Genomic DNA, 19,453 nt, shown 5'->3' with positions numbered 1-19,453 from the left:
CACACACACACATACTTTTGCCTAGGCAAAAGTTTTTCAGTTTGCCCACGAAAATCGGTATTTGCCCAGGTAAACGGCTTTTGAATATTGCCCTGCCTGGTTGAAATCGGGCAGTTGCCTTATCCCCCTGTGCCCCGGTCACCGACTCTCTGTGACCCTGGCCAAATCGCTGAACCTCCCTAAGTGCCGGCCTACCCAGCTGTAGGTGGGTGATAACATCCTGCCAGAAACCTATCACCATCTCTGCACCCCAGAGGTAACGGCAGACAAGTGCACGAATCACAGTCGTCGATGTTAATATCAGAATGTCATGCACACGCCAGAGCACAGAGAATGTGCGCGCAGGTGTAGTCACAAGGGGCCTTGCACGTGCTTCAGCACCACAGGTACACTCGCAGGAGGTCGGGCACACGCCTCAGCACCCAGATACCACTCACAAAGGGTCTTGCATGTGTCCCACGCACATCGTTTTTATTTTGCACTGCTTTTAATATTGATGGTAACAGACCCTCCAGGTCCAGTGCCGTTCTCACTCGGGGGCCCTGCTGTGTCCCTCACAGGTTGGCAGCTTGCAGCGGAGGCTTTTGGAGCTGGAGAGCGAGTTCCGCGTGCGGGAGAAGGACCTGCAGGGCAGCCTGGAAGAGGCCCACGGCAACGAGAAAAAGCTGCTGGACAACGCCCGGAACCTGGAGATCAAGATGGAGCGCGCCGCCGGCGAGGCGGCGGAGCTGAGCCTCAGGCTCAGCGCGGCAGAGGGCCGCGTCCACGGGCTGGAGGCCGAGCTGGTGCGCGTGGAAGGCCTGAAGAGGGACGTGGAGTTTAAGCTGGGGAGCCTGCACTCTGCGCTGAGGCGCACCCTGGGCATCGGTCGGACGGGGCGCTTGCCGAGCCCGGGCAGCAGGGGGCGCAGCGGTTCCCCCAAGAGACCCTTCTCTCCCACCAAAGGTAGCCACTCGTCAAGGCCGGGTGCTGTCCCTCTGCCACCGGCCCAGGCCTGTGACCTGTGAGCTCGGACTCCACAAACACGGCAATGCAATGCCCATGCAACAAAACGATTCTAAAACCGAATCCCAGGGTCAGGGCGCATTGTTTTTTGTTTTTTTTTCCCCTGTGTTCACTGTTTTCCAGTGTAGAGTAGAAGCGCTGCTGCCCACCCAGGCTAGCAAGGGCTAGGATGAGAAAACAGAGACTAAAAGCATTATGTGGCAGTTCTGGAAACCAAACAATCCTCCTGTCTGAAAAAGCATGGGTCTCTTTAAGCAATGCTAGACAATATATTCAGTTAGAGAAACGGCTCATTTCAATCCAAGTAAAGTGTAGGTAAGATAAATATTGAAAGCAGCTAATAACAAAAGTGTACATGAAGGTATTCATTTCCTAGCGTGTAGCCAGATGGACTCAGGAACAATGGGTTATGTGCTCCTCTGCTACCAGATGGAGACGGAGTCAGGTTTCAAAGCTGACGTCACCCTAGATACACCCCTGCAGTGACCTCAGCCCTTCAGTATCTCTCCGTCTCCTAGCAGATGTGGGCATGCTTTTCCTAGGGGGGGGATCGCTGTACCCTTTAGAAGAAGAAATTCTACTTTTAAATTGGAGAAAGATTGAGCCCCGCTCTCCTGCCGTGATGCACAAAGGTCCCTCCCCCAGTTTGAGAGTTCCTGAGGTGATTTCCAAGATCCCTCAGGGGTGTGCCTTGGTCAGTTAGCTGGGTCCCGGCGTGGGCTTTGCTGCTGAAAAGCAGCGGGTGCAGGAAGCCAAGCGCGGCAGTGACAGCCAAAGCCCCCTCCCTCTGCAGCCGGAGACCATCTCTGCACTCAGCCGGGAAGAGATGAACCCAGGTAAGTTAAAAAAAAAAAAAAAAAAAAGAGGATTCCTCCCAATTCAGAGACAGAGGGGTTTCGGTAAGACTTCCTCCAGTCTCCTTGCTCGGTGCACCGTATCGACATCGTATCTGAGCAGGTTGAGCGCCCCCCCCCCCCCCCCGATGGACTAGGCCCTGCTTTAGGCTCAGTAGGCACACCGCATGGTAGGCTGTGGCAGTGCCATCTTGTGCGCGTTTTTCTGCGTCTTCTATTGCCCACCATAGAGCGTCAATACGCGCGCTGCGTGCCGGTTTTGCGCACGCGCTGTGCACACGATGTCACGCGCCTACGCGCCTGCATTCGTACGCGCACATCTCTCTGGGCGCGGAATTTAGCTAAAGCCGGGCACGCGGGCTCTGCGCGCGCCTCACCACGGCCCGCCTAGGCACCGAAATCTACGCGCACAAATTTTCCAGTCGCACATCTAGCCGGTTAAGTCCAGCTGACAATTTGGCAAAAGCTAACTGAGTAATTTTGTGCGGGACAGGCGTTTGTCCTGCGGGAGCTGTCGGCACAGATTTAGCTGAGTATTTATTTATTTATTTATTTATTTTATTTATTTAAGAGCTTTTGTATACCGATGTTCATGTACTGGTACATATCATGTCGGTTTACATAAAACCAAAGTAGGAAATTACATCGAACAATCGAACATTATGTCAGACAAGAGGTAACGAGTAACAGGTCAAACATCATGAGAACTTATAGATTATGCTGGGAACTTATGGTTGGAGCTGGGAACAACTTATGGATAAATTCAAATTGTTAGTACAATATCAAATAAGTAAAATTTAAGAAAGAACAGAGTCAATAAACAGAGTCAAATATCAAATAAATAAAATTAACAATAAACAGAGTCGGGAATTACAACCGACTTGTTAAACATGGGTGTAGATAGATGTAAAGAAAGCTAAACAGGGGAATTAAGGGCTACTAACGTGATGGGGTATGAGTAGTGTTGAATATCGTGCTACCTGGATAAGTTTAATAAAAGCACATCAGGAAACATCCTGAATCCGCCCCTTCCTTACCCGGCTAAACTTGTGTGAGTAGAAATTTTATCCATACAAATTTTAGCCAACTAAAAGGGAGAAATGTGAATGAGTAAATCTTGAATATAGACCTCATAACTTCACTTTGGATTGCACAAGTGCCTATCTTTTGAAACTTTTGATCCTTTGTTGTGCCGTGTCTCGTCTGGTTGGTTTTTGGTTTTTAAACTCGCAGCTGCCCTGTCTCCTGATTGTTGCTCGTGCTCCCCCCCTCCACTGTTTCAGCTGCGGCCCTGCTCTCTCGTTGCAGGCTTTGACAACACGTTTGCGACCACCACGGATGGACGTGGCAGCCCCATCCCCCGCACGGGCACCCCTGAGCGTGGCCCCGCCTCTCGCCCCCTGTCTCCGGAGCACCAGCTTCCTCCCAGCCGGGGCGAGGAGCTGGTGGCGGACATCAACCCCGAGGTGGTGCGGGAGGCGCTGCGAGACTTCCTCAGGGAGCTGAGAGACACGCAGCGGGAACGGGTAATGCTTGCGTGATCCGCCCCTGAACTTCTCTACACCACAGTATATTCAAAGGGAAGAACGGTGTGGATTTTCTATTGCACAATCCCAGGGGTCGTTTGGGAACATCGCCCATAGGACAGCCGGTTGTAATCCTACCTAATCTACCCACACCCGCTTGAACCTGCTATTTAGTGCATGGAGGTTTTTGAGAAAATGTACACATGGACATATAGCTCCTGTTCTGGTGGTTGGGCCTGGAAGGCAAGGGACGCATGAGGTCCAGGGCTAAATTCCGGGGTGTTAAGTTCTTTCTGACAGGGGTGGGTGGGCGGGGGAGGAATATTTCTCCAAGGTGTGGGGGTGATTCTCTCTCTCTCTCTCTCCCCCCCCCCCCCCCCGGGGAGTTCTCCATTATAGGGGAAGAGGGATGTGAGTGCCAACAAAATACTCTAGATGCTCGGGTTGGGTGGACAAACAAAACTTTACCGTAGCAACTATTCAAAAGCAAGTCGTGGCACTTTACACACCAGCTCTTGGTAAAACGGTTTATCACGGTTCTCCAGATTTCCTGATCTGTGCCAGGATCTCCCAGGAGACGAGCCAGGGAACGAACGCGCCCTCTAGGACCTGGAAGAGTAAGACTTCCCAGGTGGACGAGGGTCTCCTTGATGTGGACGGAAATTCTCCCTCCATAAATACTGGCAGACAAAATAGGGTCTCAAAACAGTGCACGGCTCCCACTTATACCTCTTCTTCATAGGGTAAAGGTGCCGGATGGGGGTCTCCAGCACCGTTCCCCCTTAAACTGTGCACACATACACAGGTCAGGAACCCTACGCGCATGGAAAAACATAGTGCGCCCATGAAATCCCAATGATATTTGCATCGTACTGGCCCAATAGCGCACGAATTTCCATGCACACTTTTGAAACTATCTAACCTTTTATATCTGCTCCCTAATTTAGCTGGGTAATACCGCAGCACCCCTGGCATAGTCTGATGAGCTTTTGCCTAGCTAACAAATTATCCAGCTAAGTCAGGGGCCCTCAGACCGGCAAGATTTTTAAATCCTGAGAATTATTAGTCAATACTGCTGCTGCTCTAGGCCCATATACACCATCTGCCTCTTATCCCATATTGGACCTCCCAAACCAAATCTGGTTTTTGGTTTTTTTTTTACCCTTGTTATTGCTATCAGTAATCCCATTGTGTTAATCACCGTGCACCTTCCTTGCCCAGAGCCTGCCTGCTCGTTGGCCATTAACACTGGTATTGCACCAGTTAATTTTGCTCTCAGTACAAGCCTGATTGCTTAGGGAGGGTATTTTCAGCAGCCTGCACAGGGCTAGCGTCTGTGGGTGCAAAGGATGCATAGAAATCCATTCTGAAAATTCCATGCTTGTGTGGGTCCGCAAGAGCAGGTGTGACTTCCTGCATTGCACATTTACATACACACGTTTGAAAATCACCCCCCCTCCCCCGAATCCCTACTGCAAGAGTGGAGAAAGGTACATGGGTACTTTCCCTTTGAAAATTGGTGAAAAGTATGCAGGTGATTGCCTTAAAAATCTGTGCAGGCTGTTACAAAATTACCCTCACACTCTGACTTAAGTTTGCAGTTTATATACAGCTAGGATAATTCTCCAAGGGCAAGCATGACCGCAGTCTTCACGTATGGGTCATCCAACGGAGTCAGACACGAAACTTTGATCTCTCCAAGGCCAATATTCAGCCGCTGTGCTCAGCAGTCCTTGAAACTTTCATCCCATGCAGTGGTGTACCAAATGGGGAGGGGAAGCAGGGGGACCAATGACCCCAGGAGCAGGGCCATAGGGGGGGCGCTGATGTCTGACGTGGAGGCTCATGCGGCCGCCGGTAGACCTCATCCCACTGGTGGCTGAGCAGGGAACTACTGCTGTGCTGTGTGCCGGACGCACACATCAGGAAGATCGTCTCACCACGGCCTGAAGAAATAGGTCACGTCCAAACCTACAGGTGCTCCTCCTCCTTCCTGCCTGCACAGCCCTGGAAGAAAAACGTTGCTGGAGCCGCGCAGGCAAGAAGGAAGAGGCGCATTGGCCACGTTACAGAAGAGGAGCAGCGTTTATGGGCTGCCGTGGATCCCACGTTGCGGCAGCCCGAGAAGAGGAGGAGGCCGGGTAGCGGGGCTGCCGCGGATCCCATGTCGCGGTGGCCTGAGAAGACGAGGCCCGGAAGCAGGGCCACCAAGGATCCCACGTTGCAGCAGCCTGAGAAGAGGAAGAGGCCTGGTACCAGGGCCGCCGCAGATCTCACGTCACAACGGCCCGAGAAGAGGAGGCCCAGAGGCGAGAGAGAGGCTGAGGGCCTGTAGAGTGTGTTTGTGTGTATGTATGAGAGTGAGTTGAGAGAGTGTGTGTGTGTGAGTGAGTTTAGAGACTGTGTATGGGAGTGAGAGCTTGAATGTTTCAAGAGACAGCATGTGAGAGCCTCTGTGTGTGTGAGAGAGATAGCATGTGACAGAGCCTGTTCTTGAGCAAGTCAGCATTTGGGAGTGAGAGAGCCTGTGAGACAGCATATGCAAGAGAGAGACAGTGTGTGTGTGTGTATGTGTGTGTGTGTGTGTGTGTGTGTATGAGACAGCATGTGAGGTGTGAGAGCCTGTGTGTGTGAATGTGACAGTGTATGTGTGAGAGAGAATGGACATGTGAGTATGTATGAGAGAGGATAAAGTTTGTGGGCGCCCCTAACCTCCTAAACCTCGACAGTCTCAGGGTGACTGGAAATCAAGAGTTCCCAGTACGAACCAGGATCAGTCCATTTTTTAAATCTTCATTAGTTTTAAATATTGGATGTTATTTGATATATGTGCTGTTTTGAAATATTTATTGGTGCTTGGGAAATTGTTATAAAATGTATATGATTTTAATTAATAGAACTTATTCTATGTATCAGTAGTTTTAAAATATTCTTTTATTAATATGGTTTTACTATTATACTTGATGCTTTATGTTTCTTGATTTTATTTGTTTTATGAGGAATGGTGGCTCTGTTTTCCCATTGTTACACACAGAGTCTGGCTTCTTGGGGTTTCCATTTCAGTTTTGGTCTGCATATTGCTGGTTCTAATTTGTGATCCTCTGTTTCTGTATTTGGTGAGGCTCTGCCTCTGCTTTGCACGTGTGACTAAGGTGAGAGATTCTGCTAGCGTATAGTGTCTGTGTAGGGATCTATAGCAATCGGGTTGGTTTTGTTTCCTCAGTAGGTGGTGTATTGGTATTCTAGGACCCAGTGTAATATTTACCCTTGCTTTTTCACAGGTAGGGTTATTGTTGTTTGAGTCCTTGGTGTTATTACTGTTATGTTACGATGGGATTGCAGAATAGATTTTGAGTGTCTTTTTTGCGGGGTTTTGTGTTAGTTCACAATGTGCCTGGCAGTGGAAGGTGTTTGTGCTGCTGTTACTGTGAGGTGACACCAGAATTTGAAAATATCTTTTAGTATGATGAGCTGTAAAGGAGACATCCAAGCTCCATTGTTTGGGGGAATTTCAGTGGATGCACAGAGTTACAGAACTGGAGGTGCAGGATTTATATTGACATTCTGTCCCTTCCTATATATTCCAGACTTCACTCTCATAGCCACATAGAATTAGTTGAATGAGGCTATCAAATAATTTTAATAGTAGTTTTACTAGAAGTGTGACACTGGCCAGCTTTTTAAAATTATGCAGCAGACCCTTTGGACTTTCTTATTAAGACGTTTATAGCCAATTTTAAAGCAGGATCCATGCTATAGAGGTGGGTGTGATGAGGAAATGTCATTTTGGCTCCCCCCCTTCACCCAAATTCTTCTGTCTAGAGACGCCACTGATTTTCTGTGGCCTTAAGCAATAGTACAAGAAGGTTGGGGGGAGGGGGGTGTTGGAGAGGCACACAAATGCATTGGCCCCCGGTCACCGGAGACCCTTGGTTACGCCACTGTTCCCACGATCCGGCTAACTTGGGGGTTCGGCATGACAGGCAGGGGAATCCTGGGGTGGATTCAGCTACATTAGCTGGATAAACTTTTATCTGGCTAACGGTAAGACAGCTGGGGATATTCAGCAGTACAACTGCGCCACTGAATATCTCTGCCAGATTAGCCAGGTAAGGTTATCTGGATAAGGAGTATGTTTACTAAGCCATGCTAAACAATTAATGCCTAAAAAACAGTGTTTATCGCATTTAAAACACTGCTTGCCGCACGATAATTGTATATCTCAGCAATATTGTGCAATATTTGCTTCAAAAGTCTGCCACCTATTGAAATTATCAGCTTTGCATGCTTTTGCATGCATAAAATTCACAAAGGCATGTAAAACAGCTAATGCATAGATAATCCTCTGCAAATAAAATAATACAGCTTTCCTTAAAAAAAAAAAAAAAAAAAAAAAAGCAAGCCATGTTATTCTAACTCAATTTCAGGAGTTGTAGCGAATTGATTCTGGGTGCATCCCGATGTCCCCGGGGATGTTTCTTAAAGGGCCATGTGGCTTGGAAAAGCACTGTGAGGTGGCACCGAACATGACTGCTCTATGGTTTGGAGGTCCTGGTGGCAGCTGGGACACAAGGCCCACTTGCCAGTCTCTGCTGGTGGGAGGCAATGATTGCTCACAGACCCTCACAGTTAGAATTAAACTTTTTTGGGCCGTGGAATCAAGATGGTAGCCACCTGTTGCTTCTCCCACTGGGTGCCGGTGAAGTTTTCTCCCTCTAGTGTTCCTGCCACTCTTTGTGTCACTTTACTCCGTCAAGGGGTCTTGAAGTCTTGCTTTCTCTACTTCTGATCCTTGCCTGAAAGTTTGATAAAACTTGAATGGAAAACCCTAATGTTAGAATCCAAAATAGAATGAATTGCTTCCCTTATTGACTTTCCTAGAAATAACATAAATGCATAACGAAAAAAAAAAAAAAGATGACGCAACTTGGGAAATGATCTGAAGAAATGGCAGAAAACGGCGAAATAAGCGAAATAATGAGACGAAACGAAAATTATTTCCGTGCACGCCCCGAGCTGCCTGCGCTTTTCTTGAGTTTGGGTTTCTAAATGTGTTCTCCCTCCCTTCCCGCTCAGGACGAAGGCCGCACCCAGTTGAGCTCCCTGAGCCGTCAGCTGGCTGAGATGGAGTCCGAGAGGGACGGAGTCGGCAGCCGTCTCCAGCAGCTCCAGAAATCCCTGGCCGAATCAGAGGAAGGTGAGTCGGGAGCAGGGCTGCAAACTGTTAGGAAATTTGCCGACTGCCTGGGCTCGTTTTACTGTTATCGGCCTGTTTATCTGGATAATTCGGCCACTCGCTGGCTTACTTACTGAATTATGGACCTGTTTATTGTTTGACCCCCTCAGGACTACGTTTATCTGCTTTCCCCTCCATTTCTTCACCTTATTGAGAATAAGGTAGTGCGAAGAACTGTGCCAAGTTCTATTTCTCCAGTTAATCCCAGTCTTCACATTAATCGGGAGATTATGCTTAAAATACCAGCCAGCCAAAGGAAGTGCGGAGAACCCTGCCAGGTCTCTACTGAAGGAGCGTACCAACTTCCTGAGCGGGTGGAGAAAAGAGCAGGTGTAGTTGGGTCATAACCCCCCCATGGAGGAGAATTTACTGGTGGGGTCCTGGCATGTAAAAACCCAAGGCGCCGTTTTGTAGGTGTGGATTTCGAGTTGCCCTTTCCAACGGCGGCATTGCTATGGTGCCTGCTCCTGGCTTTTGTGTAGTTGCTGGGGAAAAAGGAGCCTTTTAGTTTCTCGGAAACTTAAGCGTGGGGGCATGGACTAGAAGCAAAGGACCTTTCTCCTCTTTTAATATCATCGGCTTTTGACCCTTTTTGGTTGTTGGGGGAGGAAGAGGTTTGCCTGCCCTTCCTTTCCTCCGTTTTGGGTGACCCGTCTGAAACCGGTTTTCATTTTTTTTTTAATCTTTCTTCTGTGTTCCTTTTGGATCCAGAAACTCAGGGACGGTCATCGTGAGAGAGAGAGAGTCTAGAGTGGGAGGCTCAGTGACCTTTACGGGAGTGAATTCTCCTTCATTCCAGGGACGAGACGTGGACTTTAGAAAAACTCGATTGAAAAAAAAAAAAAAAAAAAAGAGCAAACACTGAGCTGCCTCCCATCAAAGAAACAAAATGAAAATTAAAAAAAAAAAGGGGGGCGGCTCCCCAGGGTGCCACCAAATGACCGTATGTTAGTGCGCACCCAGCAGGTTTGTTAGTCCTTCGCTATGGGTGTCAGCAGGCACTTTATAGCACTGCCGGGCTTCTCCATCATTCACCCAACGATACGCTACTTCCACAGTACTGTGTGCTCAACCTTTGTTGCAGTGAACTTGGGAAAGCAGTGGCCATTTTGGGTTTGGCGTCTGGGAACGCTGACGGTCCAGATAGCCATCGAACTAACTTGTATTGTCTTTCGCCAATCTTCTGTGGTTATGGATTTTATGTGCTTTCTGAAAATCGAAAAAATACCCTCGCTGCCTCTTTTCTTTTTTTTTTTTTTTCTCTCAAGAGTGCTACTTAACCAGATATCTTTCGAAGATACCAAGTTAAGTAGCAACTTATCCGGCCACAAGGCTTGGATAACTTTAACACCCAACCGGTTATAACTTTACGCAAGAATATTCGGTGGCACATTTGTCCCACTGAATATTCGGGGCACGTTATCCAGCTAACTTGTCTGCTCGCTGGCTTACTGAAAATTGACCTCTAACAAACAATTAACATACCACACAGTCATCCAGAAAACACTGAGAAAGGTTGAATTAATCGGGTTTGGGAGGGAGTTATCTAGACTGGCTTGGAGAACTAATGTAACAAGAACTGACGGAAGTAAGGGGAAGTCACAATTCTCCTTGTGCCCGCTCTTTGCTGTCTTTTTTACATCTCTGCGTTTTCGTACCTGGTTTTCTAAAGATGCTTGGCCTGACTGGGCGTTACTGGAGGCGCTCGCCCTGTGTGCTGGCGCCGTGTGCAACTGCATCTCACGTGCTGTCTCTTCCTTAAGTCAAGCGCAGCGTGGATGGGAAGCTGAGCAGCGCGCAGACCGCCCTCCTGCTGCAAGAGGAGACCCTGCGTCGCAACGAACGGGAGCGGAAATCCCTGCTGGACAAGGTCGCGACCCTGGAGCGTGCCCTGCAGTCGGCAGACGGTGAAAAGAGAGTCACCCAGGTACGCACTGCTGCGAAACCCAAGGGAAAGCTGTAAGTAAGGAGCGAAGAAGGTGTAGATGGAGTGAAAATAATCCGAAGAGGAAGTGTTTCTAACTGAGGTTGGTTCCCTCTGGGGACTTTCTGTGCTGAGATAAAGTGGCCCAAGCACTATAACGGGCAATGTTTGCAAACAGATTTTTAAAGGGAAACTCCCCGTGGAGTTCCCTTTGATACGGTGAGGCTGGCTGGCAAGGCAGATGTTTCAGCACCCGCTGACTTTGCGCCTGCTTGGCAGCAGTCGTCTGCACTGTGATTCGAGAGTGGAGATTTCAAAATGAAGGTCCCTCGGCTCTGTCCTCCCTCCACTCTTGGCTTCACCCCTTGTCCTGGGCCGTTTTCAGCCCTCAGTTCTACCTGTGTAACTTATGTAGCTCTCCAGGTAAAATCTTTGGGGGGAATGGTCCTGCCCTCATGCATGCTAAAGCTGCACTTAACGGGCGATACACGCATTTTTTTTGCGTGTAGGCATTAATAGTAGTTTTCATAGAGAGCCCGATGTGAGAACAGAGAATGGGAGCCCCTCATGAGAATAGCGAGGGGTGGGGGGTGATGAGAATGTTAAGAACAGAGAGGGAGCCCCCAAAGTGGTACCTGCTGTATTCGGATGTACAGTGGCAGGATGACACAGTCTAGGAAGGCCTCAAAGCTCCCTGAAAAGAGATCTGCACTGAAACCAGAATCTTGCAGAAGCTCCCATCTCCCAGAACACCTGCAGTGGTCTTTGGCCTGATTGACTATAGCAAGGGACCGTCCTATTCATGCCGTTCCATGGGGACTTTACTAGAGGCGGTAAAACCCTCCTGCCTCATTGACTGTGAAGGGTACAGCAGTGTTTGACAACCACTTCTCATTTCTTAACCTTTTGTTTGAAAAGACCTTTTAGCTGTGTGGATTTGAGTAGGAGGGTCTGAAGTGTGTGTTTTTCTTTTCCAAAGAGACCTGTAGGGTGAAGTGTTATAGCACAAAGGACCTGTGGATAAACCTTTACAGTGTCAGCCCTTGTACATCACCTTCATTTTTCAGCCCCAATGCTTGCTGGTAACTGAACTCTTTTAATAGTGTGCAATAGTAAACACCCGGTCCAAGTCAGATGTTAAATTTTAGACCTTAGCAAGTGCCTGCTAAAAAGCTCATGGAGGTGCACATAATGATTTCTTCCATAAAATTCTCGTTTGCGTCTGATGTTCCTTTATTTACGTGGATGTACTGATTAGTTTTAGCACTTGTGCTAATGTCTCAAAGGGATCAGTAAGGGTGCACGCTAGGGCCTTTGAGCAGTATGTGAAGACCTGGTTAGGAGCGAGGGACGGGCAGGCCTGGCTTAATGCATAGGAACATTAGACGGCAGAATTCATGGGGTGGCAATCTTCCTGCCCCCAGCGCCACTGCTGTCACCCTACAGGTCCTTTCCACTCCTTTCCACTTCACCGTGCTGGCTGCCACTCTGGATTTCCTGCCACCTTCCCCAGCCTCAGAGCTCTGGCTCCGGTGCCAGTGCTGCTATCACAAGGAAGCAAGGAGGGACTGAATAATCTTGTAGCCCCTTGCTCACAGGCACTGGTGCCCCTCATCCCCGAGGAAGAACTGAAGGATCAATAAAAGGGTAGAGAAATTGTGGTCATGGGGGAGCAGAGATCTGTAAAGGGGGGGTGGGAAAGGAGACCCTCAGAAAATGAGGGTGGGTGGGGCAGAATAGACCTCAGCACTGATAGTGCCTAGAGGCAGCAGAAGGACAAATCTTGTCACTAGAAACAGGATGTACAGGTTGGGTATGGGTAAGGGTAGGTGTGCTCTCTATGAAGGAATGCACAGGGCTGGTAGGGGTAAGTAAGGATCAGACGTCGTCATTTCAGGGTCAGAATGAACAGGGCTGGTAGGGATGAGGGGCAGGCATGCTCTCTGTGTCTAGGAACGCTGCTGGATGAGCTCTGCTCATTGTCTCCATGTTTGCTGTGCGTGTGTGTGCTCACATGCATGTTTTTTTGGTTGTACATTTTGTTTACAGTCTCCAGGGTTGCCGTGTGTGTGTGTGTTAACTGAGCACTTTGCTTATAGTCCCTGTGGTTTTTCTGCATGTGTGTGTACTGGTTCAGCTCTTTGCTCAGTGTCCCCAGGATTGCTCTGTGTCATGTCTACAGACTTTGGACATCTGCCATTTCTTCAGGTTACTACGTGAGCTCAGAGACACGCCAACAGTGCTGGCTGCTAACTCAATATTCTCCTAGCACAGCAGGATGTTAGTCCTCACATGTGGGTGACATCATCAGATGGAGCCCGGCACGGAAAACTTCTGTCAAAGTTTCTAGAAACTTTGACTGATATACGGAGCATGCCCAGCATGCCACTATCCATGCATCCACGCAGGGTCTGATTTCAGTCTCGTAAGTAGATTACGAAAAAATAAAACAAACTACAGGAACCCAACTCCTCGGGGTGGCAGGTGGATTTCCTGAGGACTAACATCCTGCTGTCCTAGGAGAAACACCTGTTACAGGTAAGCAACTTTGCTTTCCTCACCTGTGGGTGAATCCCTAGCTACAGGCTGACCCCGAAAAACAATGGGACCAACAGACACCAAGCAGGTGCCAACGGGAGTTGTGTAGAGTGGAGGCGGCTTGGGCTTGGCGGGTTGAGCAGCTTTTGGCTAGGCCCCGCTTCTCAGGCTCTGCTCAGTCCATGGCAGCAGTTTCTTTTCCCGCTCACTTAGTTGTCTGCGCTCATTCTCACCTTCGCTCAGCTGTGTCCTGATGTGGGCGGGCATGTGCTCGGGTACTTGTGTGCGCGTAGGGCAGCGTTTTAGATTTGAGCGTGTGTTTGCGCGAGTACACCCGGGCACTGTTGGAGGGCGCGCAGGAGGCTGTCTAGAGCCGAGTGCAGGAAAACGATGGTGCCAGGGACAATAAAAGGTCTAAGCGCCTTGCTATCTATGAGGCTTACCCTATGAGGGCAATCCAGCCATTGCTCTCTTTACGCCTGTGCCAGCGCTGTTTAGATGCTCGAGGCGAGATGGCTACCACGGATTTTGCCGACGTTGGGACATCTCCTTGGCCAATGGTGGCTCCTGAGGAGAGTAGGGCGGGAGGCGACACAGCAGAGAGTTTCCCTCCCCCCCCCACTCCCCTTGTTCTCGATGGCAGAGGCATCCCCGAGAGAGGGGGTCGGAGAGTGCCACGTTTGGTCTTATGGACCCCGGGTATGGATCCATCCTCCCTGGCTGAAATTTTCCAGGGCCTGCAGGCTTTTCTGCAGGGAACGCCCAAGCGGAGGCGAAGCCACCTGCAGAGAAGGGATCGCGAGTTTGGGTCTCCCGCTCGTCAGCCACTGCCGGCAAACACTGCAGGGAGACCCTCCCTGGAGATGCTCAGGGGGACGTGGCTCATTATTTGTTGGATGATTCTGATGGGGGCTTGGTTTTCTCCCCTGATTAGGAGCCACATCAGACTCCTAATTTTTTTTTTTTTTTTTCACAAAGGTGAGTTGCCGAGTCTGTTGACCCAGTCCCTGAAGGAGCTCGGTGCGGACGGGGGATGACACTAAGTGCTTACAAAAGAAAAGTCCCACGTTGGCCACTTTATGCCAAGCTTCCTGTTTCCTTCCACTCCTGGATCCAAATCAAGGGTTAGTTGTCCTTGAGTGGAAGGCCCCAGAGGCAGGTTTTAAAGGGAGGGTTGCAGCCCCTTGGATCCGTTGGCAAGGAAACAGTTGCAGTTCCCGAAGTTGGATGCCTTGGTACGTGCTGTTTCCAAGCAAAGGGGCAGCTCTAGAAGATTCCCCGGATAGGGGGGAGCGAGGCCTTTCAGACCATGCTAATGACCTTTGCTAGTTGCTTCTCGCTGCTGCCTGGTGGCTCGGGTTAGTTTGCCTCGCCCTCGAGAGACACGAGGCGTGGGGTCCAGTGGCAGATCGGTGCTGGAGAGAGGTGGAATTGGTTATCTTTTTTTTTTTTGTGGGGGAGGTGGGTTGGGGTTTTTTTTTTTTTTCCTTCTATTTTCCACAAAGTACTATCCGGTGGGTTTATATCTCGTGCCTTGCTCAGTAACATGAAGGTGGACTTAAAGAATCTTTTAGGATTTGATTTTGCTGCCTTTAGCAAATCTTTCTGTCCTCCTCCTGCCGTTCAGCTTGCCCGGTTCCTCTCCTACCTTCTTCCTTGTGCACTCTGAGGTTCTGTAAGTGCCTTTTGTCACTGGATAAATGCAGAGAGCAGTGGCAGATGATTGGAAAAAAGTCCCCTTCCCAAAGAGCTGTTGTAGATTGAATGAATGAAGGTGGAGTAAGGAAGAGGCAGGCTCTGCCCTTGTGAATACCCACGTGAGAGAGAGAGATACGAGAGCCCCCAAGCCTGGTGCCATGCTGCACTCTGCCGGGATTTCTGCCATTCCTGCAAGTGGGTTTTTAGGCGTTCTTTACCAGGAAGTCAATATTCAAAGGTGCCTAACCAGCAAAGTTTGGCACAAACTTTGCTGGTTAGGCACCTGATTGGCCCTTTGGAAAGCTTGACTGGGTTTTAAGTTGCCTCAAAAGTGAGCATGGCGAGGTGGGGAATCAAATCCGGGGAAGATGGGCACTCAGGGGACGATCTGAGTGCTTAACAACCAAAGTTAAGCACCTAAACCCTTTGTACTGCGTTACCTGCATAAATAGGCCTTTTAAAATTACCCTTCCTAAGGGCAGATTTTCAACACAATGAGGCCAATATTCAGTAGGCTGCTTACTGGACTGAAGTCCCATCTGTTCAGTGGAGTAAACGTCCCACTCGCCTAGAGTTAACCAGCTACATCTAGCCCGATAACTTAAAAACCTAACCGGCCATATATGACGGTAGCCAGGTAGGTTTTTAAGTTACCTGGCCTTGTGTGGCCGGCTAACGTGCTACTTAACCGGATATCTTTTAAAGGTTCAGGCTAAGTAGCGCTCTGCACACCTGAAAAAAAACAAACGAAGTAAAAGGGCCAGCGGTCCGATCCCCTCCTTCACCTCCAGAACATCAAACAAGGCCCTGTCGGGCCGTGATTCCTGCACCTCCCCAACCCTCTTTTATACTACGGTAAAGGACCCCTCCCCCCACCTTGCAGGCCGGGCCCCCCCTGCCCTGGACATTGCCAAATATTAACATCGGGTGCCCCCTCCCCACAGATCCGCAGTACTGAAATGTGCGCCGACGTCCCCTCCCCCGCTATGTGAAATTTCTCTGCCGGGAATGGGGAAGTGCGTCCCCCGATCCCGGCAGAGAAATTTCAGGGATGGGGGGGGGGGAGGGGAATGGGGGAGCAGCGTTTCAATACTGCCCCGGTACCCCCCTTTTTTTATCCAGATAAGTGGCTGACTTATGCCAGATTTTCCATTTAGACGGATAACTTGTGCATTATGCGTCTGAATGGCTTGCGAATATTGACCTGGGTATTTCTGAGCAGGTTGTATTCTGGGCAGTCCGGCCCGTGCAGGTCACACAGCAAGGTGATCCCGTGACTCGTACAGGTTACGTGAGAGTTGTAGAGAATGGGAGGGGGGGCGAGAGAAGAGTTTCCTTGGGGTTTCCACGGCTCCGTGCCCTGACTTGAAGGCTACGCCTGCAGCCCAGACTCTCGTCGTCCCCAGAGACGTACAGTTCTTGATTTACATATCGCCGTCTTTCCTGCTGCTGGAGGGCTTAACGTGGGCTTGTTTCTCAGGAGAAGATTGGGAAGCTGAAGGCTAACGAGGTGAAGCTGGAAAGCGACAAGCGCCGGCTGAAGGAGGTCCTGGAGGCAGCCGAGAGCCGTTGTACCAAGCTGGAGCTGATCCGCCGCTCGCTGGAGGGGGAGCTGCAGCGGGTGAAGTTGGCGTTGAGTGACCGGGAGACGGAGGAGCAGGCCCTGCAGGAGCGCATCGATGCTCTCCAGAAACAGGTATCTGTGCCAGCTCGCCATGCTATGCTTTATTTATGTTACGCCATGCTGAGCTATACTGTACCGTGCCGTACGGGATCTTCTTCACTAACCATATCTTCCATAGGCACAGAATGGGGAAAAAGCTCTTTGTGAGCCAGGTCGTGCCGGGCTCCGCTATGCTGGATCGTTAGACAATCCACACTAAGAAAAGTACAAAACTCCCCACCTGAAGGAACTATCTCACAAGGGCGAGATCCAAAGAGAAAATACAAATATTTCAGAAAACATTTTTTTCTATTTACAAAATCCTTTCACCGAAAGAGCAGTAAATCATGGTATGAGAGCAGGAATATTCAATCTTAGCGCTCATCTTTCACCACATACATCAATTACTCAATCATCTACCCCGTGGAATTGCAGTTTTTTTAATGCATGTATATTAATAGTAAACGTTCATGTTTTTTTTATACTCATACGTTTCATAAAAATTCGGGTCTGCATTCACTGATAGAAAAATGGAGTAAATGGAAGATGCTTCGATTACTTATGACATCCCCTTTCCCAAAACAGCACCATTTGCAAAAGGCCCCGTTCAAAGCTCAGAAGTCCTTATGTGCAGCATACTTAACAGCATTCTTCCTCACTGTTCAGAAACTCCGCGCAAAATATTTTGTTTTGCAAAGTACCAAATCCAGTATTTAAAAATCCAAAGCCCGAAACAAATCAATTTTTCAGTGCACGCCTATGTCGGGCCGAATCTGAATTTAATCGTTTCTAGCATAATTCTCAAAAGCTGCACTGTCCGTGACTGCTGCGTCCACATCCTCTCAAAACTTTGCACACGAGCAGGATTTTACAACCTGTCAAGCCAAAGGCACACCTGCCGTAACAACGAAGGTGCCACGCCAGCCTCCAGGGAGCAGGACTCCATGTGGCCAAAAGTAGAGTAAGGAAAGCATGGGAAGCCCCACCTGTTTCTGTTCCAAACAAGAGGGGGGTGATGGAAGCAGACATGAACCGGTCACGATGGCGCAGTATTCCAGTGTTTTTTTAAAAAAATGAACTGACATGCCTTTGTTACGGCAGGAGGGCTCTGGCAGCTGCTCCACACCACCAGCTTTGAGAAGGTGCGGGTGGATAGAAAGACGCAGTTCCTTATTTCCTTATTTCCCATGAGCAAAGAATCTAACAAGTCTGTTCAGAGTCCACCCGGTGATCTCGCCGCTTAGGTGACAGCGGAGTCTCAGCATCTGGGGTCATTTATAGAGCAAGCCCATTCATGTCCTGGGTTAGGAAGGTGGTGTTCCTTGTTCTTTCAGGAGCTGTAGGAGCCGTCTGCTGGGCTAGACGCATTGGGAGCAATATAGTCTGTTGGCGCTCTCCATATCGATTGGGTTTTGAGGAAGGCTTTCTTTGTGCTGTGTATTGAAAGGTGAAAAGTTTCAGCAGTTGTTTAAACCACTGTGTTTTGGTTGGAGGCTCCGAGTTTATCCAGTTGGTCAATATTACTTTTTTCCCCAATAAGGCCGGCCTTTTTCAGGAAAAGACTTTCAGCAGAGGAAAAAGATATACAGGGGTTAGTGGATCTATGCCAAACAGCCAGAGCTGTAGATCCTGAGGTAGGTGTTTCTCAAGCATATTTGAGCAGTCCTTTATCACTTGGGCCCAGAAAGTCCTTATTTTATAGCATTTCTAAAAGACGTGGAGATAGTCTCCTAGTCTGTGTTCACATTTAGGGCAAAGGTGAGCCCGGTGGGCCCACGTCCTTTTTAAGTCTATCACCATTCTCATCTTCACCACCTCTTCCATGAGGGCATTCCGTGCATCCATCAACCTTTCCTGACGTTGTTCCTGAGTCTCCCCTCCCTGGCAGTTCCATATCATCAAATGTCAGAAAAGGTTGATTCATTTGCATCATTAATACCTTTCAGGTATTTGAGTGTCCCCTGTCTCTCCTCTCTTTCAGGGTCCACGTATTTAGGTCCTCCAGCCTCATCTCATAAGTCTTTCAGTGCAGACCCCACACCATTTTGGTTGACCCTCTGGATCATTTCCATCCTGTCTCTGTCCTTTGAGCATTGGGCACATCACTCACCTTGCCCCAGCTCCTTTACTGCCAATGGACTCCCGCTCCTTCCTTACCCTCCGCTCCTCACCACGCATGGCTTCCCTCTCTCTATCCTGCCTCTTTGGTTCCTTGCCATGAATGGACCTCCCCGGACTTCAGCTCCCTCCATAGGCACGAGAAAGCAGCAATTGGTGTGGCGCGGAAGCTGCCTTGGTTAGTTACCTTGGCTAGAGCATGTGGCTGCCAGAGCTCGTCCAGCTGTTGCCACACTCTTACTCCGGTGCTCGGTGCATGCTCGCCCCACCTCACTCAGGCTGGGGGTGAGACAGAGGCTGGGAGGGCTCAAAGGAGGAGGTGCTGTGTGCAATGCACGGGCTGCACAGAACGGGGACCAGCTCTCCTTGGTCTGTTTGCTCCCACACGCTGGGGCTCGTGCTGTGGCCAGGAAGGAGAGGCATGTTTGATTACACATATTCTCAGAAAGGAGCTCCTTCTTGTTGAAGAGACACTGCTGGTCATTGGAGGTGCTGAGAGCAAGTGCTGATCTGCACCTCGGCATCAGGCAGTGATGTTTTTTCTCGTGGCGCACCTGATCAGCTGTGAAGGGCATACTGGATGGGAAATAGTGCACCTGCACCTAGACTCTTTTTCTTATGAGTTTGACGTTCTTTGGGTATATTGACACCTTTTCCTTTAACTCATCTCTTATAGTTTATGCTTTTCAGCTTTGCGTAGGGTCTTGCAAGGTTCCTGTTAAATAACTTGATTTTCTGAAATTCATATAGGCTGAGAGCGCGTGTTAGGAGCGAGCTATGTGGTGTTCGGCTAACCCTAGTGGGATAGCAGCCCAGGAGTTATATTTATTCAGATACGTTCTTGGAGGAGAAGTCCATTACCTGCTATTAAGTTCACTTAGAGAATAGCCA

The 19,453-nt window shown here is 49.3% G+C and overlaps 1 protein-coding gene across 3 annotated transcripts in view; it reads left to right on the top strand.

The window, feature by feature from the left end:
• The window catches only part of CROCC (ciliary rootlet coiled-coil, rootletin), a 132,217-nt gene that overhangs the window by 95,041 nt on the left and 17,723 nt on the right, over nucleotides 1-19,453 (top strand). For all 3 annotated transcript variants that reach the window (XM_029577933.1, XM_029577934.1, XM_029577935.1), the window contains 5 exons: nucleotides 561-945; nucleotides 3,168-3,385; nucleotides 8,462-8,582; nucleotides 10,385-10,548; nucleotides 16,262-16,477. In XM_029577933.1, coding sequence (XP_029433793.1) covers nucleotides 561-945; nucleotides 3,168-3,385; nucleotides 8,462-8,582; nucleotides 10,385-10,548; nucleotides 16,262-16,477 — 1,104 coding nt within the window. The remainder of the gene's footprint in view (nucleotides 1-560; nucleotides 946-3,167; nucleotides 3,386-8,461; nucleotides 8,583-10,384; nucleotides 10,549-16,261; nucleotides 16,478-19,453) is intronic.

The sequence above is a fragment of the Rhinatrema bivittatum genome, chromosome 15 (assembly GCF_901001135.1).
Source record: "Rhinatrema bivittatum chromosome 15, aRhiBiv1.1, whole genome shotgun sequence".
Classification (NCBI taxonomy): Eukaryota; Metazoa; Chordata; class Amphibia; order Gymnophiona; family Rhinatrematidae; genus Rhinatrema; species Rhinatrema bivittatum.
This window is presented reverse-complemented; position numbering and strand designations above follow the sequence as displayed.